The sequence below is a fragment of the Staurois parvus genome, unplaced genomic scaffold, assembly GCF_062004578.1.
Source record: "Staurois parvus isolate SC_StPar_1 unplaced genomic scaffold, SC_StPar_1.0 ptg000112l, whole genome shotgun sequence".
In the NCBI taxonomy this organism is placed as follows: domain Eukaryota; kingdom Metazoa; phylum Chordata; class Amphibia; order Anura; family Ranidae; genus Staurois; species Staurois parvus.
In genome coordinates, this window is record NW_028317908.1 from 1,128,411 (window position 1) to 1,155,756 (window position 27,346).

At 39.9% G+C, this 27,346-nt stretch overlaps 1 protein-coding gene across 1 annotated transcript in view; it reads right to left on the reverse strand.

Annotated features, from left to right (window-relative positions):
- Positions 1–1,576: 1,576 nt before the first annotated feature.
- DHX15 (DEAH-box helicase 15) overlaps positions 1,577–27,346 on the reverse strand; it is a 51,739-nt gene continuing 25,969 nt past the window's right edge. Inside the window, exons 6-14 of the mRNA XM_089671654.1 lie at positions 26,944–27,111; positions 25,366–25,452; positions 24,655–24,804; positions 24,134–24,242; positions 18,668–18,859; positions 11,990–12,112; positions 9,032–9,222; positions 7,046–7,215; positions 1,577–2,133 (exon numbers count right to left, since the gene is read on the reverse strand). Of these exons, the coding sequence (XP_089527780.1) occupies positions 2,016–2,133; positions 7,046–7,215; positions 9,032–9,222; positions 11,990–12,112; positions 18,668–18,859; positions 24,134–24,242; positions 24,655–24,804; positions 25,366–25,452; positions 26,944–27,111 (1,308 nt within the window). The 3' untranslated portion in view covers positions 1,577–2,015. The remainder of the gene's footprint in view (positions 2,134–7,045; positions 7,216–9,031; positions 9,223–11,989; positions 12,113–18,667; positions 18,860–24,133; positions 24,243–24,654; positions 24,805–25,365; positions 25,453–26,943; positions 27,112–27,346) is intronic.

A 27,346-nucleotide genomic window follows, 5' to 3' on the forward strand; every position in this document is an offset into this window, starting at 1 on the left:
GGTGTATAAGTTGCCTGTGCCCCATATGATTAAGAGAAGTAAACTGGTATTAGGCCAATTCTGTAATAACATTTTTCTGCATTACCGAACCTGCTAAAACATGATTGGCTGGTGTACAATTCCTACACCTTTACTTCCAGCATATTCAGAGCATTTTAACAAAAACGTTTAACGTCTAGGATAATAGCAATAGCATCTGGCTATTTTTGGATATCATTTTCTTGATTAGCAATCTTATGGACAAAAAGAAAATATTTATTACGTAGGTTGCTATGAACCAAACAAGTATCCATAGCAAAGTAATTGAATAAAGATTTATAATGAAGTGACCATTATCTGTAGTTCTTTTAAGTCCAAAGGCCATTGTACATTGGAGTGGTAGTTATCCTCTGCATCACAGAACTGTGCAGGGCCATCTGACATATGACTCAATTTGCTCACTGACCTGGAACTGACATTAGCCTAATTGGAATAGCGTTCTCTACTCAAACAAGAGGCATTGCCTAACATTACTGCGGGTATTGTATGTCTATCCAACACCTGAACACAAAAGCTTGGTACTGCAATATGCAATGCACCTTCAGCCATAAGCAACTAAACTAATTCCGTTCAGTCTTTCTGACCTCTCGATTCTGTAGAAGATGAAAGGTCAACTCATCCATTGACCATATTGCCTGTTTATCAGCTGTACACAATTACATTGCGCCAAATTCAATTTGGTTGAATCTAGGGATATCATTAAGAAACTAATTTTCCATGCGCTTTGTTGGAAAACCTGATGCTATTTTCCATACAGTCTTCATAAAGTCAGTGTCAGACACCTATTGCATTGGTCTTAAAGTGAACCTGTAGTTCATTTTTATAATTTAGGCTCAAGAAGTCTACCATTAACAAATCAGTACATTTTCCTATGTGCGCGTCTGTCTGGCAAGATAATAGCTTGTCAGGAAGATGTTTAACGTCTTGATAATAATAGCTTTATTTGCGTTGTATGGATTTCAAAGGAGAACATCAAGAAAGATGTGAGCATGTCCTATAGGAAACCATGTTAAAAACAGACTGTTGTGCGTTTCTGCAAAAAGCACTAAAAAACGCATTGGTGTGAACCAGGCCTAAATGGGGAGGTGCGTGGTTTTTTTTAACTAACCAAATATGCACCAAACAGGATTTTTAACACTGCAATTGAAGCGCAATAGACCAGTGTGAAGACATATGTTGAATTTAAAGGGATGCATTTTTCTTCTTTTTTTTTTTTTTTTTAACAAAAGAACTTCAAAAACACTGCTTAGTGTGAAAGTAGCCTATTGGCCAAAAAGGTGCCGAAAATAAATTCATATTCATTTAAATTCATGAGATCAATTAAAAAGTCGAGCATAACACAATTATATATTATAAATTTTAAACTATCCATTTCGGTTTTCGGCCAAATGCATCCTTTCGGTTTCAGTCCAAGAATTTGTATTTCAGTGCTCCACTAGTGAAAACATACACTGTAAAATGATTTTCCTTTAAAGCAATTTTTTTGTCCTGGGGCTTCAAACTGTATAATGGAACTTTTTATATTAATGAATACCACTTAGTATAAATAGACTTTATTGAAGCCAGTGCCTCCACACCGAGGCCGATGGTTGGGTCTACAGATGCACAAGTTGTAACATTTCACAACTTCTAAAAAGGAATGTCAACAGTTACAATTCATGCGAACAAGGTCTGATAACATTGGAGAAGCATTTTCAGACATTTCTAGAGAAATGCTTATAGCATTGTTATATATAGAACTACTTCCAATAAACTGCAAAACATTGATCAACGTTTCCAGTACAAGCTACAGTGTCAACACAAAGGGGAACCATAAATGTTTCATTTATGAAAGTGTCAGATTTACCGTCATGAAAAGAAAAAAATTAAAAGCTTTCAAATAAAGGCCATCACTGAACCATCACATAAGATACAAATTTGTCAGTCCATAGTCTCTCCAGATGATATGCTGGAGAAAAGCTGACGTTCACTCATCCTCAGTACTGGGAGTACTCCTTGGTTTGAAGTTTGGCAATAATCCGTTCCAGCTGCCGCTTTGCTTCACACTGAGGGAAATTGCTCATATCATAGTACTGGGCAGCAATTTTCACCAACCTGAAGAATGGAAGAGAGAAAGTTAAAAGTAGGGGGGAAAAATTCTCTTTCAAAGAAAAAGAAAAAACCCTGGCACTGACAGAAAACAAGAAATGTTTAAATCAGTAAATATAAACCATGCTAACTGCTTTGCATGGAAAATGGCAGCGCATTACCTGAAACTTATGTAATGTGAGAAGGGACCCTTTTATATATTTGACTTAGGACCCCTTCTACTCCCCCTCAGATTAGACAAAGATTATTAGGGCACACAAGCAGCACACAAGCCATGATGCTTCATGGCCCCAGCAAATTTAACTTGGCTTGCAGAGTTTGAAAGACTGCAATTCTGTCAAACTCACCCTTTGAGATCAACGAGACTGCTCTGTAACAGCAAGCCACCATGCATTTAGGAGGTGCCAGGATCGCATCCTGAATGCCTGGCTGCTGCTGCTCTACTGTCCTCCAAGAAGCGATTCGCCATGGATCACTATTCAGAGGGCAGTAGAAGACTACTGCCCATGTGAAAAAGCCCTGAATGTCAGTCTTAAACAATGAACCAGTGAATAGTGAAATAATTGTAAAGAACATACTAAAAAAAAAAAAAAACAATAAAAAACCCCCACAATTTCGGACTTCCATATAATCATATCGTGGACTACAGTACAGGACACAGAAGCGAATTCTTAGACTATAGATTATATGTGGCTACCTTCAGGTAACTGGACACTGGCAGAAAGCTTTGCTGGAAGCAAACTGCCCCATCCATCCAAGTACCCATATTTCCCTGCTTTCTCAGAGGCTGCACTGTACTAAAAGATATGGAATGTTCAGGCATGTTGATATTCCTATTCTCTTATTTGTATAGTACAGGGCAGGACACAAGTGTCAATTCTTAGACCATAGGATGGCCCTGAACAATAAATTGAGGGGTGGCAACAAAGACAAAACTGCAGCTACCGACCCGCAAGAAGGGTCAACAGATCCGACCAGATGACAGCTGAAGAAGGAATCAGCAGAGGCTCAAATAGCCAACTCAAAAAAAAAAAGAAAAAAGGCATTTGAAAACTTGATAAAAAAAAAAAATCAGGCCCTGCATCCAATGAGAAAGGATAATGCTGGACACACTGCAAGAACTCACAAACTCCAAACCTTTGGGGAAATGGGTTCAGGGAGTAACTCTTTTCCGGAGGGCAGAATACCTGGAAGAAGGGAAAAAGGAGGGGGACAGTGACTGCCCAATAAACAGAAAAAGGATTAGTTGGCAAAGTAATACCAAGCAGGCTGCCACAGATGACAGTACAGACCTAGCCACTTGAATGACACTCCTGCAGAAGGCGATAAAAAAAGCTCAAGGAGGCAAGGAGGACAGGCTTCCAGGATACTTTGTCCCAAAGTAATAAGAAATGGAGGGGGCCCCCAGGAAAAACAAGGGCAAAACTAAGGCTGTTAGGGTTAACAGAGAGAACACTGTTCTCTTCTTACAGAGGCCCTTATAAAGGGAGTAACCCCTTTGACCACAAAGGGAGAGCACTATGTAGGCAAGAGCTTCTGAGGAGAGAGGGACACAGCACAACAGTGATGAACAGAAGCAACTTCTTGCATAAGGAAGTGCAAAGCCAAGGTGTTAGGAAGGAGGAGGATATACAGTGGGTATAGAAGAGAACCACCCCCCTTTACCACTTCCCGTCCGGACCATGTACATAAAAGGCCGGACGGGAGCAGTGCAAGAGTGGGTTGCCGTTTATAAACGTCCTCCCACTTCCCTGACTGTGCATGCTCCCTGGGAGCGCGCGGCACCGCAATCTGGTGCCTGCTGTGTCCGATCGCTGTACGGGACCTCTGTGTGAGGTCCCGATCATGTGATCACTGATTGGCCAATCAGTGATCAAATGAATAGTAGTAAGCAAGATGTCATTTCTGACATTGCTTACTACTAGTGAAATCTGTGAATGATCACAGAGGTCACATGGTACAAGGCTATTCACAACAGCCTTGTACCAAGTGACAAGCTGTAACCAATCACAGCTCTCACAGTATTTCTCAATGGCTGCAAGAATGCAGCCAGAGAGGAGAAATGATTGCTTTTACACCCATAAAGGCTGTAAAAGCAATCAGTGTAAAAAAAAAAATCTTCATCACCCCCCACAAGTAGTACAATGTCACTATGTTGACACTGCTGCTAGGGTGACAATATGTAAAAAAAAAAAAAAAAAATTATAATAAAAAATAAAATAAAAATGTAAAACTTTTTTTCAGAAATTATAATTTTTGGTCATAAATTTTTTTTTTTTTTTTTTTTTTTAAAGATAGCTGAATACATTTTGGCCAAGATTTAGGAAGAAAGATTATTTGCTAAATTTTATAAGAAAAACACATTTTTTCTAAAAGGTTTGGACTTTTTCATTTATATAACAAAAAAATAAAAATCCCAGTGGTGAATGAATACCACAAAAATAAAGTTTTATCTGTCTCAAAAAAATGCTAAAAAATTCATATGGGTACAGTGTTGCATGACCGCGCAATTATCATTCAAAGTGTGATAGCACTGAAAGCTGAAAATTGGCCTGGACAGGAAGGGGGTGAAAGTGTCCGGACTTGAAGTGGATAAAATAAAATCACATTTTGTAGCTGTATTTACTCAGTGCAACTTATAACATCCAAGTGAAAGCTATAACACCAAAATGTGAGAAAAGAAATTCAAAAACAGAAAACCCCCCCCCCCTCCATAAAAATTACTAGTTAACTCAATCAGGTGTAGCTAATCTCCTTCTCAATGGCGCACCTAGCCATTTGACTTTCATTTGTGGTCAGTTGTGGTCATACTGATTAGCTCAGCATGAAAAGGACTTTTCCGAAACATTTCAGTCACTGGTAGTACAGCTGAAGCAAACAAGCAATCAACTATGGGTGGCAAGGCACTGTCAAAATATCTCCGGGATAAAGTTGTTGACAAGTCAGAATAAGTTTTCAAAGGCTTTAACAAGGCCTAGAAGCACAGAAGTCTATTATTAAGAAGTGGAATGTATTTGGTACAACACAGACCCTTCCTGAATCAGGATGTCACTCCAACCTGGTTGAAAGAGCCAGGAGGAAACTGGTCAGGGAGGCTACCAAGAGGCTTACAGCAACTCTAAAGTAGTTGCAGGAATTTATGATAAAGAGTGGTCATTGTGTGCATGTGACAACAATATCACATTCTCCACAAATGTGGCTTGTATGGGAGGGGTGCAAGAAAAAAGCCACTCAAGAAATGCCACATGCAGTCACAACTGAGCTTTGCAGTCACAACACCTTGAAGATTCTGAGGCCACATGGAAAAAGGTGTTATGGTCAGATGAGACTAAAATTTAATTATTTGCCTCAACACTAAAAACGATATAAATATCAAGTGTAGGCGAGCACTGGAACTATAAAGCAGATAGCACCAAGGTATAGGTAACAACTCCTTATAGATAAATATATAGAAAGTGCAGCACTAAAATAAGTAATGATATTATAGTGAAAATAAAGTACAAAGTCAATCCGACATATAGCGAAAAAAAAAAAAAAAATTTCTGCGGAACAGTCAAGTGCAGCGTACCCCTGAAGAAGTGCATGCGCACAAAATGTGTCGGGTGGAGCCGCACTTGGTGACGTCACGCCGCCGTTGCTGAAGGTTGGAACAGCGGGCATCTTGGTACTCCATTTTACCTTCATTCTTACTTGTTTCCACGTGCATTGTGTTTTATTTATTAGTTAATACTACACTATATACTACTTTTGGAACCTGTGGTGAGCTATTCCTCATAGGAGAGGGTCCACCAGTGTTTTTTACCCTTTGCTGAGCATCCCTGACACGCCTAAGGCAAAACGCATTTAAGATGCACATTAACGCTGGGTACTTAACACTTGGGAATTTTTTTCAATTCCAATGGCCAGAATAATTTATTATTCTGGCCAATGAAATTAACAAATGCCCAAGCCCTTGATGCTCCTAAATGCTCTTAAAAAAAAACAAAAAAAAACACGCATCTTAAGAATGTTTTTGCAACTGCTTTTCTCCTGCCAGGAGAAAAGCATTTAGAAGAGCCCCGGTGTGCCTAAATTCGTAGGTGGTCTTTGAAAAGGTCCAGGAATTGGCCACATTGGTTTTGGAGACAGTTAGTACAGTGTTTACCATGTAATCAGTGAAAATATTCATATTTTAAGACTACTGAGACAATTTCATCCTGTACAGACAGTCCCCAAAACCCAGGTGACAGATTTCATAAAAGTCTGCAAAAAGTTTGTGGTAAAAATGGAGGTATCCCTAGAACTCTAAGCTTGTTAAAGTGAGCCTCCCCTTTTTAATGGTGTATCTGGAGATGATTTTGCACAACCACAGGAGTGCCAACATGCTCCCTGCCTCTACTAAGCACTTACAGCAAGTAAAACAAGGTAATGAAATGTAGTATGCCTTAATCTCTAGAGAACAGAAGCAGTAAGGAGTTTGTAAAATGTATGCAATGTTTATGTTACCTGAAAAGAAAAGCCTAACTTTTACTATAAAATACAATACACATATATAGCGGAGCTAGGCGGCTTTAAACCAGAGATGGGTGTTCCGCTCCCCCCCCCCCCCCTTCACTTTTGGCACTTTTTTAGTGAGGGGTACCTGGTTTTGGCAACTCTTCTTCCTCAGCCCACTGGGACATGTCATTGTGGGACCATTAGGTAGTGCAACACAGCTCACGCATGCGCAGTGAGTAAATGGCTGTGCAGCTACAAACCGTCACAGCCAGCTGCCCACAGATAGTATGCTGACACTAGGGAAGCCTGATGAAGAAACCAGCCGGGTGAGGACAAAGCTGGATCCTGGGCCAGGTGAGTATCCTACTGAAAGTCAGAAGCTACAGTTTTTGTAGCGGACTTAATTTTTCAAAAGAGGACTGAAGAACTGCTTTAAACATACCATTCTGGCTTTATGTCTGTGCATGTGCGGATGTAGTTCTTTGTTGTAAGCACAAATTCGTTATACAGGACCCACTCAGGCTTGTGGTCCAGAACTGTTGAGGGATGTAACTGCACGACTTGGTTGTCTTTCACGGTCAGATAATGGCCGGTCCGTTCCAAATGCGCCACCTTATGAGAGAAGATAAACCTAACTGTTAGAATTAAAAGGATTATAATTCTTACAAAGCCGCTCAATAAAAAGGTACACACAGATAGTGAAGTTTATTTACACTTCATTGCTGAAGGGCACAGACAAATCTTTTCACAGTCAATAATCATAAGACTTGTACAGCTGCACAGCTGTCACCAGTAAGTCGAAGCAGAACACTGCCATTCCTGAACTGCAAACTAATAGAGGACACTGGTTTGTTTTTACCAATAAAAATCCATGGACATATTTACTAGGGAGGTTTCTAAAAAGACTATTGGAAAAAGTCAATTATTGGTGGAATAAAACAAACATGCATTGACGCTTTAGGCATTTGCTCACAACATGGTTATTGACTCCTATAGTAACCTAGAAGTTCTCACTATAGCCAACCCCCCATCACAATCACCACCGTTAAAGAACTTGGCTACTGTGTAACCAACCATTGCTTTTTGCAACACAGCAGAGGAAGTGAATGATAAGAAAACCTTTGCACAAACTGATTAACGACTGGAAGCTGATGTATTCAGATCCCAGCCCATAGCTGGTGGAGATAAGGTGAGCATGGTTATTTTAATATGCAGATAAACCTCTATGCTCTTATGCCCTGTAATCCTCCTGCTCGTTGCCCTAAAATGGCTGAGAACTTTCTGACATAGCACAATACGATTCCTCAAGTGCTGTCATTGTATGGAGGAGGTTAAGCGTATATTCCTGAAGGTAAAATACATTAAAAGACAAAAGTGTTTTCAGATTAAAAAGTAAACATTAGTTAGAACGTCTTGTCCACCCAAAGACAGTTTTACCTGAATAACCATAAATTCAGGCACAAATATTACAAGCTATGTTCTTCTTTATCTCGCCATACATCATAAATACAACAGTAAAACAGAAAAAATGAACTGCAGGGAGGAGCAGAATTAGCTGCAGAGAGGGGTTACAAATCCCTTAGTACATGGGGCTACCATGTCTAATCTGCTCATCTGAAAATACTAGCTGCCTGCCTGACTGTTGGCCAAACGTCTTTAGGTCAATGACCTAGAACAAATGTGCAAGACAGGTGATATAGGAGTTCTAACTTCACTGACTGCAGAAATCTATGCAAACATTATCAGTAGGAGTCAGTTTACATATTACTACTTTAATGAAGAAAGCTAAAACCCCCTGCAATGTAGATGCACAGACGTTCCCAACCACTGGTGGTTTAGCAGATTTAAAGTGACCACTGTGATACCAGCTCAAATACAAGTAATGACAGAAAGGGTCTGTCAATATGCTTTTACAATTTCTTCTATGAATGAGCCTTGAGTAACTAAAATTATGTGGGCTGAATATATAGGTTAGCAAGTTAATATTATTAGAACGTGTTAATGTCAGTGATTCAGAAAAAACGCATCTTGAGCAGGCCTTTATGAAAAATTCCCAGCAGACCATGGATACATTTCTGTGCATGAAGCACTCATCTAAATATGAGGTGACATACTTGACAGCGTGCCATATGCTAGGTAATTTCATCTAATTCAAGTGACTGAAAAAGCAAAACAAGAGCACGAGTCAACATGAACATCAGGAGTTAATTTCTTCATATCACAGATCAGTAGGGAGGCCAAGATCCATTTATGTGGAGTTAATTGCTTGTACTTTCTCAAGTCCCTCCAGTTCTCACATATGAATTCCTAAAAGACCTTGTTATATGATTTTAGTCACTCTCATAATCGTTTATGCAATTTATTTCCCATCTGAGCTCAACCTCAAAGGCAGGAATTCAAAGTTCCTTCTACAGACGCTCAGACATACCTGCATAAAATAGCCGGTAACCAAAGCTTTTCTAATATTAATGTAATAATCCCGGCTTGTGAAGTCTGTACTTCGCCGTGGCAAGTTAAATCTGTCCATGATTCGTGACAGCTGCTGCCGTACATTGTCTGCAGACATCAGGGACCTGTAGTTAATGAAGTTGTCATAACACCACTGAGACGACTCATGATCTGGGGAAAGAAGATTTGGACACCTTGATCAGAAGGAGGGAAGAAAAAAAAAATCTGAAGTACTCTACTAAATAAGACCTTTCCAATTCTCATACAGTAAAGGAAAACGTACTGACTGAAACTTGAACAAACAGTAGAGTACAACTTTAGATTTAGACAATTTTACCATCAAAAATGGGCTCAAGTGATACTCGGCACACTTAGGATCCTTCCTCTGGCCCCTTCCCTAAGCCTACCTCACAGCTCCAGGTTCTTTAGTTAAAATCCTTAAACCTCACACTGGCAGAAAGAGCAGCATTATGTGCCAATGCCTGGTGGACTCAGACCAGCACACATCAGTGGAACTAAAAAACACAGAACTACTGGATGATTTTACCAGCCAACATTTACCAAAAATGGAGTCTGCTGGTACACTGGCCCAGCCTTTACCTGGAAATATATAAAAATCTGTTGTCCACACACCACTAGAACTGTGTCCAAGGGTATCAAGGATATGCTACATTTCCAATAAAAGGACAAAACCACAACAGAAAAACTTGGTTTCCTGTCATGAGGTCTTTAGTTTTGAAAGGCTTGTGTCAACATTAAATGTGTTAAGCACTTTTGCCTGGCAGGACACTGGAGTTTGATACAAAGGAAAGTTACTACTCTGCACTTCCATGAAGACTGGCACAAAGGCATACATCCATTCTATTTTTCCTAAAAGCAGACCACTTTGCCAGACTTGCCTGAGGTCCTCAAGACATGCAATATGACACCTACAAGAACCCTTGTCTTGGCATGAAAGGACTAAGCCACCATTTCCCAGACTACATGGTACAAAGTGTGGCTGGTTCACAAAAGTATATGCAGTACCTCGTTTAGTGATGGCTGCCAGTGCTAGGCACCAGAAGCAGCATGACTATACAGTGTAGTTGAACCAGCATGGACCAAACAAATTAATTGCATATCAGAATAGACTGGCTGCTTAGGCTATAAAACTGTTGTATCTCATGCCATGTACAGTAAGCAGTGCTATGTTCCAGCAGGTATGAGTGATTTTTCCTCCACTCCCAGATATTGATGGTCAGTTCTATTGCATCTCTGCCATTTAGGAGAAGCCCTTTATTTGTTCAATGAATACACAAGCTTCCTCTGATTGGCCTAGATCGGGTGTCGGCAACCCGCGGCTCCAGAGCACACTGCCCACCAGGTGAAAGGCAATAGGGTTGCCGTAGCTCAGTGGTCGGCAAGCCGCGGCTCTTTACACATTTTAATGCGGCTCTTCTGTGTGCCGGGCGCCAGCTCCCCTCCCTCCTCTCGGGCGGCCGCCCCAAAAGTCAGGACTCTGCAGCTAGCCCAGCAATGGGCAAACTACGGCCCGCGGAGCGTGGCAAACATTGGCTGTCAGGATGTAGGCGGGGCAGCGTGACGAACTCCTCTCCTCTCACAGTCCGCCCTGAAGACCGGAACGGCGCGGGAACACGGCGAGAGGAACGCGCGGAGCAAAGGTAAGTGAATTGACACAATATGGGGGATGAATTACTATGTGGGGGATGAATTACTATGTGGGGGATGAATTACTATGTGGGGGATGAATTACTATGTGGGGGATGAATTACTATGTGGAGGATGTATTACTATGTGGAGGATGTATTACTATGTGGAGGATGAATTACTATATGGGGGATGTATTACTATATGGGGGATGTATTTTCAGTTTTAAAAATGTGGCTCTCAAAATAAATTTCAATCGTGGTTTTGGCGAGATTTGGCTCAGTTGAAAAAAAAGGTTGCCCACCACTGACCTAAGGCTATGATTGTGATTATGACGATACACTGTGGCCCTGATTAACCCTTTGCTTACTGGGCCCTTAAACCCCCTTCATGACCAGAGCGCTTTTTGCAATATATGCAGTGTCGGATTTGTTTTAAATGTTGCAATGGTTTTGCGGCTCCCAGTCTTTTTTTCCCTTCGGAAACGGGTCCAAGTGGCTCTTTATGTCTTAAAGGTTGCAGACCCCTGGCCTAGATGGATATTCTGACATCATCCACCCATCTTCTCCACCTCAAGCAGAGGAAGCCTTGTGTTCACTGATAAAAATACAAGGCTTCTCTTAAAATGGTGGAGATACCACACACCCTACACTATATCCAGAAAAAGAGGGGGAGTTGCTTGTACTAATTCCAGAACATAGCAATGCTTAGTGTACGTAGCGCGAGCTACTACAGAATATTACAGCCTAAGCAGCAGCCAGTCTGCTCTGGCATGCAAATACTGTTAAAAATTAAAGTGCCTGTAAATCTGGCACTCTCTTTATCCAGGTTCAAGAAGCACAAAATTACAAGCAGCAACCTAAAAATCATAAAGGAATATGGACTGGCAGTATGGGTGTGAAACAAAATTTGGCCAAGTTAAAGAAAAAATTTTTTTTAAAAAAAACGGACTTAAGGCAGCCATTGACTGTTTGAATATCAGCCGGTTCAGCAGGGACTGGACGAGATTTGAACATGTATGGCAGGCTGAATGTACCCAAGTTGATCGATCAACTTGTGTAAAACCAGCCTGCTGGGTTTTACATGCGACTACTGCCAGCAGCTACTATAGCCACTACTATTCATACCAACATATATTTTAAAAACATTTTCCTTCATTAAATAGCAAATAAAAATGCCTATTAAGTGCATGTGAACACACATAAAAAATGTCCAGATTTGAACAGGCCCTTAGAGAGCATTCATCATTTTGCATTACATAAACACAGAAAAGAATTTAAGGAAAACTCACTTTGTTTGAAAGCGTGGTATACATTCAGCAGTGTCAGATGATCACCATCTATGTGGGCAAACCTCATCTTGGCTTCATCTGCAGCTTTCTTGACTTCCGTGGGTCGAATAAAACACTGTGGGACTAAACAAGGTTGGTATGGGCCCAACACAAATGCCCATATCGATGAGTCACGCATTCACTGACAGAGGAACAAGGCCTAGCTAGGTCAGTGCACAGAGCATAGGGCAGGGCAGGATTGGCCTCCAACTGCATCTTGGGCTGCTTACTACATCAACAACTAACCACATCTGTAAGACAAGAGGGTTTCACAACTACAGAGAACCTGATTATAAGAGCTAATACTTAGTAGGTAACAACATGACAGCCATCATTGGAGCAATTGTATGCATTACAATCACAAGGTCTCAATGAAATGATCCAGAACGGCTGCCTCTACAAGACTGACCCTATAAAAACTGTGTTGCAGCCTTGTGGCCTCTAATGGCTATTCCTTAGACTTAGCTGAATAGAACCACAGTTGGTGTGGTGTGGAGGTGGTGGCAGTAGTGGACTGTAGCATAAACATTCAAATGCTGTAAACTTAGGTTATATATAATTTCAGAGCACACCTTTTTCTTGCATGTACGCACAAACGTACAATGTAAACAAATGTGAAAATCAGTGTCCCTCAACTATTCTAAAGTTTATACCATTTTCTAAGGCAATGTTTACCAGGATTATCCCTTGTGTCAGGTACATAATTGCTAAGTACCCCTTGATGTGGGTACATTTAAAGCCTGTACCTCACAATCGTGTACAAAACCATTATGTTTTCTTTTACCTAACATTATGAAACAGGACCAGTGGATTATAATACAAATTTCAGTCAAATTTCCTCCAGCTCTGATAAAAAAGGCTAATTTTTTTCAAATACTACTTATAAAAAGGTAAAGCTGAACTCTAGATTAAAATAAAATTAAAGCATAACTAAAAGGCAAAACCGTTTTTTTTTAGTTTTGGACATAGTGGAGAGGGATAAGAATCCCTGTCAGTTTTTATTCTGATCATTGACCCTTTTAGGGAGATTCAACCTCTATTTGTTTGGTTTACCATGATCATTTAAAGTGAAAGTAAAAGGAAATCCCACATTCTGTGTTGTCTCCAGAAAAGTAAAAGAGGGGAAATCTGCCAATGGGGACACTAGTTCTGGTGACCTGGGGGTCCCCAAGAAATTACCTTAATTTGTAGGGATTTCCTCTGACCTCTTTAGCTATGGGACAGGAAGGGACGTGAAATCTCTGCAATCAGACACAGATGGTGAAAAAAAAAGAAAAATCTGACAGTGCTTAAACCCTCCCTTTCTCTATCCAAAATGAAAAAAATATAGTTTTGCCTATAGTTCTACTTTAAAGTTACAGTAGGCCTCCGCCAAACTACAAGGCATGTTTGTTTTGGCCTAGACCAGGAGTCTCCAAACTTTCTGAACAAGGGCCAGTTTACGGTTCTTCAAACTTTAGAAGAGCTGGACTGTGGCTATTGAGAGTAGAAATTGTCTTGGCGTCAATGGGAGTAAACAATTCATCTTTGATATTAGGGGGAGGAATAGCGCTCCATTGCTGGTGTCAGTATGCACAATAGTGACCCTATTGCTGCTGTCAGTATGCACAATAGTGACCCTATTGCTGCTGTCAGTATGCACAATAGTGACCCTATTGCTGCTGTCAGTATGCACAATAGTGACCCTATTGCTGCTGTCAGTATGCACAATAGTGACCCTATTGCTGCTGTCAGTATGCACAATAGTGACCCTATTGCTGCTGTCAGTATGCACAATAGTGACCCTATTGCTGCTGTCAGTATGCACAATAGTGACCCTATTGCTGCTGTCAGTATGCACAATAGTGACCCTATTGCTGCTGTCAGTATGCACAATAGTGACCCTATTGTTGGTGTCAGTATGTAGAATCGTGCCCTACTATTGGTGTCAGTATGCAGAATAGTACCCTATGGTTGGTGTTAGTGGGAGGAATAGTGCCCTAAGGTTGGTGTCAGTGGGAGGAATAATGTCTGTTGATGTCAGTGGCAAGATTTATGCCCCATCATTGCTGTTAATGGGAGGAATTGTGCCCAGTTGTTGGTGTCAGTGAAAGGAATAATGCCACATGGTTTGCGTCAGTGGAAGGAATAGTGCCTCATCATTAGTGTCAGTGGGAGGAATCATGCCCCATCATCATTGTTCGTGGGAGGAATAATGCCCGTTGTTTATGTCAATAGCAGGAATTATGCGCCATTGTTGGTGTCAGTGGATGGCTTAGACTTGTATCGGGGGAGGAAAAGTGCCCAAAGGGCCAGTTAAAGAGACAAGCAAAAAGGGCCACATCTGGCCCTTGGGCCACAGTTTGGAGACCACTGGCCTAGACAGAAAAGCTTTTAATTTGCATAATCCCTAGAACGTGCCCCCAATAGCAGCCCAGATTGTGAGGCTTACTGCTGGGCATCCTAGCTTAAAATAGAGGATTGCAGGCCCCTGTACGTATTAACTTCAGAATGCTTGTGACTCACAGAGTGGCGAAGAGGAGCAGCTTTGTGGATTGGCCGCACAGCTATGATGAAGACTGCGGGAATGAGGAAGGAGAGTATAACTGCTCTTCACATGCAGCCTAGACAAAAATGAGCATTTAAACCCCTTGCAGTGCAGGGGTGGAGGGGCCACGCTGCAAAAATGGATTTTAGTTTTACATGTAGTTCAGCTTTAAATAAAACACTGAGCAAGTTAAAATATGCCATGACCACTAGATTTTTTTTTTTGGCATCTCTGGAGCTTTCCATGTTTACAATCCTCTCAGAGACCAAAATTCCTGCTTGCTTGACAGGATCAAAGTGTTTCCCATTGAATGCCACACCAAGATGATGCAGAGCACAAAAGCACAGGGAGGAATAAGCATGCTGTGATTTTCAATTAAAATAAATTGCTGGTCTGAAAAGTTTGTGTGTGATCATCAGGCACACAAACAGATGAAAGCTGAAACAAACATTCTGAAGACAGACTTTACATGGATGAAATACAAATAAAGGTTTAAAGGAAAATCTGTGCTGACAGAATTCTGCAGGCTGCAACTCCTGAACCCTACTTTGGAGAACATGTATGCAGACCAGCAGTTCAGATGTCAGCGTTTGACATAGGATTGTTCTGGGATGGGAACCAGAGACATCCAGGCAGTTAGCACTTTCAAAAGAACAGCAATGGCAGCCTCCATAAACTCTCCAGAGGCTTCCTACAACACTCAGTGTAGGTAATATAGTTGAGGACAAGACTCAAGAAAACAAATGTGACCTAACTGACCTGACTAAAGGCAAGACCTGAACACTATACAGTGGGGCAAAAAAGTATTTAGTCAGCCACCAATTGTGCAAGTTCTCCCACTTAAAAAGATGAGAGAGGCCTGTAATTGGCATCATAGGTAGACCTCAACTATGAGAGACAAAATGAGAAAAAAAATCCAGACAATCACATTGGCTGATTTGGAAAGAATTTATTTGCAAATTATGGTGTAAAATAAGTATTTGGTCACCTACAAACAAGCAAGATTTCTGGCTCTCACAGACCTGTACCTTCTTCTTTAAGAAGCTCCTCTGTCCTGCACTCATTACCTGTATCAATGGCACCTATTTGAACTTGTTATCAGTATAAAAGACACCTGTCCACAACCTCAAACAGTCACACTCCAAACTACACTATGGTGAAGACCAAAGAGCTGTCGAAGGACACCAGAAACAAAATTGTAGACCTGCACCAGGCTGGGAAAACTGAATCTGCAATAGGCAAGCAGCTTAGTGTGAACAAATCAGCTGTGGGAGCAATAATTAGAAAATGGAAGACATACAATAATCTCCCTCGATCTGGGGCTCCACGCAAGATCTCACCCCGTGGAGTCAAAATGATCACAAGAACGGTGAGCAAAAGTCCCAGGACCACACGGGGAGACCTAGTGAATGACCTGCAGAGAGCTGGGACCAACGTAACAAAGGCTACCATCAGTAACACACTACGCCACCAGGGACTCAGATCCTGCAGTGCCAGACGTGTCCCCCTACTTAAGCCAGTACATGTCTGGGCCCGTCTGAAGTTTGCTAGAGAGCATTTGGATGATCCAGAAGAGGATTGGGAGAATGTCATATGGTCAGATGAAACCAAAATAGAACTGTTTGGTAGAAACACAACTCGTCGTGTTTGGAGGAGAGAGAATGCTGAGTTGCATCCAAAGAACACCATACCTACTGTGAAGCATGGGGGTGGCAACATCATGCTTTGGGGCTGTTTCTCCGCAAAGGGACCAGGACGACTGATCCATGTACAGGACAGAATGAATGGGGCCATGTATCGTGAGATTTTGAGTGCAAACCTCCTTCCATCAGCAAGGGCATTGAAGATGAAACGTGGCTGGGTCTTCCAACATGACAATGATCCCAAACATACCGTCCGGGCAATGAAGGAGTGGCTTCGTAAGAAGCATTACAAGGTCCTGAAGTGGCCTAGCCAGTCTCCAGATCTCAACCCCATAGAAAACCTTTGGAGGGAGTTGAAAGTCCGTGTTGCCCAGCGACAGCCCCAAAACATCACTGCTCTAGAGGAGATCTGCATGGAGGAATGGGCCAACATACCAGCAACAGTGTGTGCCAACCTTGTGAAGACTTACAGGAAACGTTTGACCTCTGTCATTGCCAACAAAGGATATATAACAAAGTATTGAGATGAACTTTTGATATTGACCAAATACTTATTTTCCACCATAATTTGCAAATAAATTCTTTCCAAATCAGCCAATGTGATTATCTGGATTTTTTTTCTCATTTTGTCTCTCATAGTTGAGGTCTACCTATGATGCCAATTACAGGCCTCTCTCATCTTTGTAAGTGGGAGAACTTGCACAATTGGTGGCTGACTAAATACTTTTTTGCCCCACTGTATATGCCAGTCCATCTGCAATTTATATTTTATCAATATGTACAGAATCTACCTAGATTAAGAGATCTAGATTTTAAGAGAAAGAATAGTCGCTCCACTTAGCAATTTAAGTGATCATTAGCATGTTACTTAATGGCTTGACTAATACAAAGATCAAACTTAGCCACTCATCTCTATAGGGAACATTTAACAGCATTTTTCATGTTCATTTTAAGATTCAGTAATCTGAACCCAGAAGATCTTTCCACTCTACTCTACTCTTTTCCAACTAAATAGAAGGATTTCTTTTTTACAGTACACCCCTGAAGTGCAAATGTGATTTAAGGAATAAAGACAGGCTGATTAGGGATGAAAGTCCCTGTAATGATGTAATCACATTTAAATCTTTATGACAAAGTCTTATTTCCGATATAACTGACATGCAGACAGTATTAGAACTATGTGAGAGGACACATTTTAAAAACCCTTTTAAATAGTGTAAATCTTTTCTACACACACTAGACTGCCACCACCTCCATACAAACTATTAAAAATAACTCTGCCCTGCCCATCTGCTCTGAGTCTGAATTATCTGAAAACAGCTCTAAAAAAAAAAAAAAAGGAATGATAGGGATCTTGCAGCTAAAAATATTTACATACTGCGGCAAACAAAAAGAAAACATGTAACTTTTTTTTTAAATAGTCTTTAGGCCAAATTTAGAAGAGTCATATTGTACCGATTGCTTGTTAAAACTTTCTCTGCCATCTGGCAAAAAGCTGTGCACATCCCATTTGATTCTGCAAGATACGGAGTAACTGCTATGACATTCAAAACTACATGTAAAAGTTTCACTGTGATAAGCCAAGGCTTTTAAAAATGCTACTTGGTAACCATCAAAACTTGACTGAAACACGGATTAACCCATTTCATTCACACATAGGGGTTGATTTACTAAAACTAGAGAGTGAAAGATCCGGAGCAGCTATGCATAGAAACCAATCAGCTTCCAGGTTTTATTGTCAAAGCTTAACTGAACAAGCTGGAGTTAGAAGCGGATTGGTTACCATGCAGAGCTGCACCAAAATTTGCACTCTCCAGTTTTAGTAAATGAACCCCATAAAGTGTATAATGTATGGATGTCTGATTTGATAAGGAAAATATTGGATAAAAGTGTGCACTTGGCAGGAAGGGAAAAAAAAGTCCTTTACATGTAGTTGTGACCGTGTCAATTGCCACTTTTACTAGACACTACCTAACTTGTAAAGTTTACTTTGTAAATTTTTATTTAGGAAAACCATAATGATGCTCTGCACAGTTGGACTCAGGCAGTTTGCTTGTCCCACAACAACCAATCAGCTTTTACTTCATACTGTGCAGTATGGATTGCCTGATGTGGACAATTCAAACAACGAGACAAAACTTCCCTCAGACACACCAATATAAATTTGCAGGCCGCTAACAGTGCATATCTGCTAAAACCACCAGACTGAAAAACAGCTGTGTAAATATGAAATGTTGTAAAAGTGCCACTCCAATCCTGTCACTCCTGTGATTCTGTGACACAAAAACATGTACTGTTAGTGGTCTTTGAGTTTTTTGATAAAAATAGGCAACCAATGAAGGACACCGTAGTTGCATTCGACAACATGTAAACTGAAGCTAGAGCCCCTACAGCGGACCTATTTTCAGTCTTGAGACTAAGGTGTGTTGCGGGAAACAGGCATCATCTTTACAAGTACCCTGCTATTACCTGACAACATAGCAGTTATGGATAGGATCTCATTAGAACAGTTGTATTCACAACTGGCAATAACCATCTTGGCAAGTTGAGGGTCCAGAGGAAACTCCGCCATCATAGATCCCAGTTCAGTCAGGTCACCATCATCGTTTAAGGCAGCCAGGTAATTTAGCAGCTCCAGAGCTCGCATTAAAGTTTCAGGGGCTATGGCAGGAAAAAAAATGACCATTAGTAACCAGAAAAAAATAAAATAAATAAAAGTACCCCTACTTTTATCTGTAATGTATTCTGGCTTTTTGAACAAGTTCAAACACTTTCCCATTCTGCATGACAGTTTAGCAAGGCCTTTGTATATTATATCCTCAGTGTAAGTGATCCTTTTACTGGAACAGATGTTTGTGACTCAAACAAGCAGCCAACCAACCCTCTCAGTGATTGGATTCAGGGCTGAAATAGAACTTTAATGGATGCATTGGGTATTAACGGTTAGTGCAAAACAATTTAATTGAAAATAACTAAAAAGGACTAAATAAAAAAAAAAAAAACACCACAAAATTACACAAACATTGTGTATGACAGTCACTTTACTAAATATGTACTCTTAAAAAGTGAACCATTGTTTATATATGAATGTGATTAATTTATAAGGGGCTTAATGTCATGAGTGCACAAGAACATACATAGTGTTCTCTTCAGTCAGCAATCCAACATGGCTTCTTCACTATACAATAAACTCAGAGGCTTCTTGCCAACTGTATAATCTTTGGTACATATTTTGTACAAATGCATGTGCTTAGTCAATTGAATTGTTTTATTATACATTTAACACCTATTACTTATAACACTCATTTTATACAGCACCTCATAAGATGCAATTATATTTAGAACTTATTAGTAAAGAAACTGCTTTGCGCCAAGTAACAGCACAGGAATTGTCCATTACCATTACTCTCTCAGTGCTGAGACAATGGAGATCCCCCCAATCTCTAGGCATATAGGTGGCAGGAGATTAATTATAGATGTCATTCAGCAAGACCGCTATGCCTGATATAAATAGCCACCAGAGGGAGAAACCTTTGTATACGATGGCCTCTTATACAACAATAAGAAAATAATGAGAAAGTCACATGAAAGATTACTTTAGGGTCACTTTACAGTAATACCTTAAACTGTCTACTCATTAAAAATAAACTAAATCCTCTTTAAAAAATCTGCTAAACTATCCATTAGTCACATTTTGCAGACCTGTGAAAATATTAAAGCGTGAACAAGGTTTGTATGTGACATTTTTATAACACTATGCCGCTTTTTAAAGGAAACAGATGTGAAAGCTGCTTGCAAAAATCTGGTATTAACAAGGGAAGCAGTAACAAACACCATGAAGTGATATTCTCTGATGTTACAGAATGTGTCAGAAAACTGGACATTACATCCATTTCTTTTGAAGTCAGAAGCAAAACTCTCAGCCACAGCTATGATTAACCTCTTCCCGTCTGGCGCATGCCGATAAACGGCTGGACAGGAGCGATGTTTCTAAACATCTCCCCACATCTAGTGCTTGTACGCGCTCCCTGAGAGCGCGCAGTGCCACGATCTGTGCCACTGTGTCCACTGGATACAGTGGAACACAGATCGCTGTACAGAGACCTCTATGTGAGGTCCCGATTCATGTGATTAGTAGTAAACAAGATATCACTTCCTGACATCATTGTTTATTACTCGTGAAATCTGTGAATGATCAGAGGTCACATAGCACAAGGCTATTCACAACAGCCTTGTACCATGTGACAAGCTGTGACCAATCACAGCTCTCACAGTATTTCTCAATGGCTGCATTAATGCTTTTACAGCCCCCAGAACTATGGTGACACTGTACTGCCAAGGGTGACAGTATGTGAAAAAAAAAAATATATATATATATAAAAAATAAAATAGGAATGTAAAAAAAAAAATAAAAAAAATAATAATTTTTGTTTATAGACTAGTTTGGGTTTTTTTTCCTTTTACCAAAAAGATAGCTGAATACATTTTGGCCAAGATTTATTTGCAAAATATAAGAAAAACTTTTTTCCAAATTGTTGGTATTTTTCATTTATATAGGGGAGGGGGGGGGGTATCAATCGCAGTGGTGAATAAATACCACCAAAAGAAAGTTTTATCTGTCTAAAAAATAATGCTAAAATTCCATATGGGTACAGTGTTGCATGACCGTGCAATTGACATTCAAAGTGTGATAGCGCTGAAAATTGGCCTGGACTTGAAAGGGGTGCAAGTGGCAGGACTTGAAGTTGGTAAGATGAAGTAGTTTGTTAAAAGCAGACTTTTAAAAAGTTCAACATATGAACAAAAAACAGAACAAAAAAAAAAAAATTAACAGCAGAAAAGACCAAGTGTCTTTTTTGTTGACATTCCCATCTAAGAAAGGTTTTTCCAAGCGCATTTATATTCACTTGCTGTTGACTGGCTCATAAACTTTGCTGGAAGTCTATTGCAAAAATCCACGATTGGTATAGGGTAAAAATACCACAGCATTAGCAAATTACATTTTGGAAGGGTGCACAGAACACAACCTTCTTCCAATGGAAAGTTTACAAAATGTAGCCCAGTCTACATGGTCGTTGGATACAAGCAGCATTAAAGAGACCCGGTCAAAGAAATGAACGTATTTTAAATGCTTACTTGAAATGCTGTTCCCTTTAATAAATTGCAATATGCATTTGAACTTGCTAGCTGATTCGACTTGTTCAGGAAGGGTCAATTCCCAAGCACAGCCCCTCCCTCGTGTATCAAGAGTCCTACACTTGAAGTGTCTAACCGCTTAAGGCCCGCCCACTGTACATTTACTGCTGCAGGGCAAGCCCTCTGCGCAAAATCATGTATACCATACATGATTCTGCATTTCTGGGTAGGGGGTGTCAATCACTGGGTCCCGGCCGGTGATTCCCTGCGATCACCGACAGGGAGGAGGGCTGCAAAACGACCTCTTTTTTGGAAAGTAGACGCCCCAAACAATATGCTGAGAGGCATGTGGAGTCAATAGAAGAATTTAATTTTTTACCACACGTTTTTGGAAAATTACAAAAAAAATATATTAAATTTTTTATTTTTTTTTTTTTTACACAAAATTGTCACTTGCATGATTTATTGCTCACACAAGCCATGGGTATATGTGGAATTACTCCCCAAAATACATTCTGCTACTTCTCCCGAGTATGGGGGTACCACAATGTGAGAGACTTTTGTGCAGTCTAGCCAAGTACAGGACCCCAAAATCCAATAAGCACCCTCAGGCTTTTAAAGGGCTCTATTTCCTCATTACACTTCCTGACTACCTATCACAGTTTCGGAGGCCCTGAAATGCCAGGATAGCATCAAACCTCCCCAAATTAACCCCTTTTTGGAAATTTGACACCCCAAGGAATTTAATAAGAAGCATGGTGAGTATTTTGCAGCTCTCATTTGTTGCCACGTTTCTGGAAAATGAAGAAAGAAAAAAATGAGATCTGCATTTCAGGGCCTCCAAAATGGTGATAGGTAGTGAGTAAGTGAAATGAGGAAGCTACGCACCTTCAGGCTTTCAAAGTGTTCATTTGATTTCAGGCTCCTGTATGTGGCTAGGCTCCCAAAAAGTCTCACATGGCTTATGGTATCCCCATAAGCGGTAGAAGTAGCAGAATGTATTTTGGGGTGTAATTCTATATATAACCATGACTTGTGTGAGAAATATATAATTTAAATGAAAACTTTGTGTATAAAAAAAAATTAAAGTTTGTAATTTTCCAAAAACTTGTTCTGAAAAGGGGTCATTTGAGGGTGTTTGTACTGTCCTGGTATTTTAGCACCTCAAGAAATGTGATAGGCAGTCAGAAAGTAAAAGCTGTGTAAATTTCAAATTATCTATACCACAGTTTGTAAATGTTATAACTTTCATGCAAAGCAATCAATATACACTTATTGGAATATTTGTAACCAAAAACATGTAGCAGAATACATTTTGGTCTAAATTTATGACAAAAATTTAGTTTTTTGGATTTATGATAAAAATGAGAAAATATTGTTTTAAAATTTTTTTGTTTATAGCGCCAAAAATAAAAAGCGTGCAGGTGATCAAATACCACCGAAAGAAAGCTCTATTTGTGGGGAAAAAAGACGATATTTAGTTTGGGTACAGCATTGCATGACCGCGCAATTATCAGTTGAATTAGTGCAGTGCCGAAAAGCAAAAAGAGGCCTGGTCATTAAGGGGGGTAAATCCTCAATATAGCAAGCGGCTAATTACCGTTTATGCTGGCCTAGCTCCTCAGCCACTCCAATGCCTAAATAATCATTCATGAAGCAGCTGGGAGAGGACTGAAGCAGAATACTACTGACTGTCACTTGTGTGACATGGATGTTTTCACCTAATTAGACAGAGCGTTGTTCCATATTGAAATGAGAAACAAGGCACAACAAGGAGGAGCCTGTATACACATTAACCAAATAAGCACACTCCCATATACATATAAAAATGATATACTGAAACAAGGTCTTTAATATTTGTACCACCAGTCGCCCGGATTCATCAAGCCGCTGTATATTTGTTCAAATTGGCTCTCAATTTAGGTACACCTGCTTCCCCGTCCAGATTTCTGCAATTGCATTACAGATTAAAAGGCTGCTAAATCACTACTGGGAGAGGTAGTAGGGAATCGGAGATGGCTTTGACGACAGTTTCAGTGGTTCTGCTGCGATTTTTGGAGCTGCCGAAACTGAGGAGCAATTTGTTGTAGGTCAGGGAAGGCTTGTTTTAAAGCTTACAACTGCTGGTTAAAAATGTCTAAATGCCCATAGCCTGTGCACAGTAACAAGGAATGTCAAAATGGCCTCATCTCTGCATGCCTTAAACATTTAGTAGTCATGCTGCAGCTAAAAGGTGAACTCCAGGCTAATATTTTAATAAAAAAGCCATGTGTCTTACTTAAAATTTGGTGTCATTTGTGCATTTCTTCCAGATCTGTGCCATAAAACAGCATGATACAACTCCTATACTTTGTCTTTAGGCAGTTTTTTCTGCAATAAAAGACCGGTCCCTGCTGCTCTGCCCTTGTGCAGGATAATTATTCTTGTATCCACCCCTTGTGTACTTTTGTGCAGGCAGACTATCGTAGGTGGATCTACTGAACCCTTCCCACAAATTTCTCTCAGCATTGGCCATGTGCAGCGCAGTGATGTCACTGCTATTTTTACAAGGCAATATCTTAAGACAACAACTTGGTCACTCTTCTACCTTTCAAAGCCAATGGAAAAAACACTACCAGTGTATGCCCAGTGTGTTCCTTAAAGATAAAATGTTACATTTTAGGAGAATTTATGAAGATATACAAATATCTATGTATTCCTAAAAAAGGATTGCTGAGGTTATGTTACATTCAAGCAACACATTCCCTGGAGTTGAGGTTTTTTAAGTGCATACACAGCACAGAAAAATAATGCCCTTACCTGGAGGATCCATAAAGTCAAAGTGGACCAAATCATCAATACCGAGCTTTTTTAACTGTAGCACCACTGAACCCAAATTAGACCTCAAAATTTCAGGGTATGTGTTGTCCTAAAGAAAAGAGACACACATTAAGTGATGCTACAAAATCCTTTATATTGTTGCCGTCAGTCCTCTAATAAATTAAAGTTGCCCATCATGTTTATATTTCTATAAAAGCAGTGGGAAAATTACACAAAATAGACCATTAAAGATTTGCTTCATTTATTCATCAAATATTCAATAATAATAATAATAAAAAAAAAAAAAAAAAAAAGAAAAAAAAAAAAAAAAAAGGAGGATTCAGTTATAGAATTTCACATCATACAGGATCCTCTCAACAATGCTCCATGTGACCCCGCAAACAAAAAAGATAAAAATAATAATAACAATAATAGGAATGACATGGGTAAAGTGTAAAAATAATTAATGTAGACTACACATCTTACAACATGAAAGAATGTGTGTTATTAAAAAGGTATACCTGCATTTCAGTTTTGTAAGCTTTCTCTGTGTAAAGTCTAAAGCACTTTCCTGGCCTTGTACGACCAGCACGGCCTGCCCTTTGCTGTGCTGAAGCCTTGCTGATAGCCGTCACCAGAAGGGACTCTACTCTAATACGAGGGTTGTACACCTAGAATAAATCAAACAGAAAATTACTAAGAATGCTACATTATAAACATTTTTGTACAGCACCATGAAAGATACCGCTGCATTAACATTACTTAACTACACCCCTTCAAAATACACATTCTTGAGGCAAAAACTGTGCATGTCTGGATAGATGTAGACAAAGTTATGTGAATGTGCAATTTACCAAATGTAACTAAAATACCAGCAGAGGAAAGGTGGTGCAGGCAACTACTGGTGAAAGCCCACAAATTTTAGCAAAAAAATAAACAGCAATTTAGAAAACAAAACAGCAGAAAGAAGAACGCTCCATGAAGTGACCCTTCCAGCTCTTTTTGACAGCATGTACAGGAAAGCCTGGTCAGCCTCAACAGAAGCCAAAAAGAATGGTAAAAGGCAAGCTCAATTTTGGCCAGATTTTGATCAGAATTCTACCCAACAATTTTGTTTAGTTTTTCCTTCTTCAATGCAATTTATCTCTCTCAAAATCATCTGCAAACCCCACATGTGCAATACTACTCAGACTTTTCTATTTCCAAGATTCCGAAGACTAGGACTAACATACCTTTTGCTTAGCAAACCCAGGATCAATCACAAATACGACACCATCAATAGTCAATGAGGTCTCAGCAATATTAGTGGAAACGACAACCTGAAAGAGAAAGCATTGTAAACAACTTTTAAGACAGTAAGGAACCATAAAATCATCTATGCGTATCAATGACAATAGGTGCAGCACTGAAAATTCTCATGACCTATAAGCATTTGAAAACTTCACTGGCATAGGAAATGGTGTATCTGTTTCTGGCTTCTTAGGACACCAAAATTTCAGATTCCTGTTCAGGAAGCCATTCTTTCCTTAGCATCCAAGAAATACACCCAGATGTATACTTGGCTCCAGCTAATGAGAAGTATACTGCAACGAGCCTCATGTATTGTGATATACTATGTACAGGGGCTAAGTATCTATAGAATAGAAGCAAGCATGTGTAAAAAGTTTGCTAAAAACCTTACCGTATATACACAACTGACCTTTCGGGGACAATATTTCTGGGAGAAAAAAACTGAAGTTACACAGTAAATCATTGGGTCAGTCAGAGATCTAGGGTATTTGTACTCGCTATAACCAATGCATAACAGATAAATGCACAGGCAAAAAAAAAAAAAAAAAGAAGCTCCAACCGATTCATGGAAAAAGGGCTTTTACGGATACTAATTCAGCTCATCTTAGCTATGATATACCAAAGAAAAGTAGTTACATACAAGTTCGGTTTTTAAAAATTCCTCTACATGTGTAGGACAACTGCAGCCATGCAGAAACTGTAAACAGTGCAGTTTCCACTCGCCGATTAAAAAAAATTTCGAGGGGTTGTTACTTTAAACATATTCAAGCACATAAATGTAAAACCAGTTATAACACTTTCACATCTTCCAAGACTGTATGCATGCTTCATCAGCAAACCTACATTTGCTATTTGTTACAAATGTCATCTGTGAACAGTGAGATTATGTGAACGGAGCAGATAGGGATACCTAAGTAACTCAATAGGTTTAAAATTAATTTACAGCCATAGCCAATCATTAACATGATTTCTTAATCGGTGCAGAGTAGCAGCACCTGGTACATGCAGTGCAGCAATAAATGAAATTTTATGCACAGCTATAAATTCAGCATCCCCTTTTCATTCATTCCAGGCACAAAAAAGTGCCCTTGAGGCATTGTTTTACATTGCACAACACATGAAAGGGAAGGGAGGTTTCAGCACAAACATGTGAAAGCTGAAACTGCTTTTAATATGTAGTTTTTACTAATAAGTAATGGAAAGAGATAAGACCTAATTATATGCAATAGTCATAACAGACAGCTTACAAATAGACATTCTGAAAGGACCAGTCACATGATATTAGAGCCTCTAAACAGTGCCCAGACCACTCCTTTAAGGGCTGTGCCTCAAAATCCACAATTCTGTTTGGCCTTCAAACACACTAGCTCCAGGACTCTAATTTATAGGTAGAAGGCCGTTGCTTTCAACTTTACTGTGTTGGATATATTGTTCTGTACTCAGTTCTACCTTCACAGAAACAGCATACGTGTGCAGGGTACAGGTCATTAGAGCATTCGAACTAAAGTCTTAATACTTACTTTCCTTCCTATTGCACCATTTGCTTTCTTGGGTGGAGGGGGCTCAAATATTCTCTGCTGCTGTTGGGGTGGGAGGGTAGAATATAACGGGATGATCTTTATGTCACCAACTTCAGGGCCCAAGTCATCGATCTCACGCTTAATCCTTTTGCAAGCTTCATCAATCTCCTACAAAACAAAATGAAGTAGGAGACAGAACACATCTGTAAATCTGCATACAATGCAAGAGAAAACACACAAGTGGGGATGCACCGAAATTTTGGCCACCGAAACATATCGGCAGAAAATAGGCCTAATGGCATTTTGCCGATAGGAAAAATTTAGCCGATACAGGGGACTGTGTGTACTGCAGATGTAAGGGGGGGGGGGGGGGTGGCGGAGAAAGGCAGGAGGCTAGCAATGT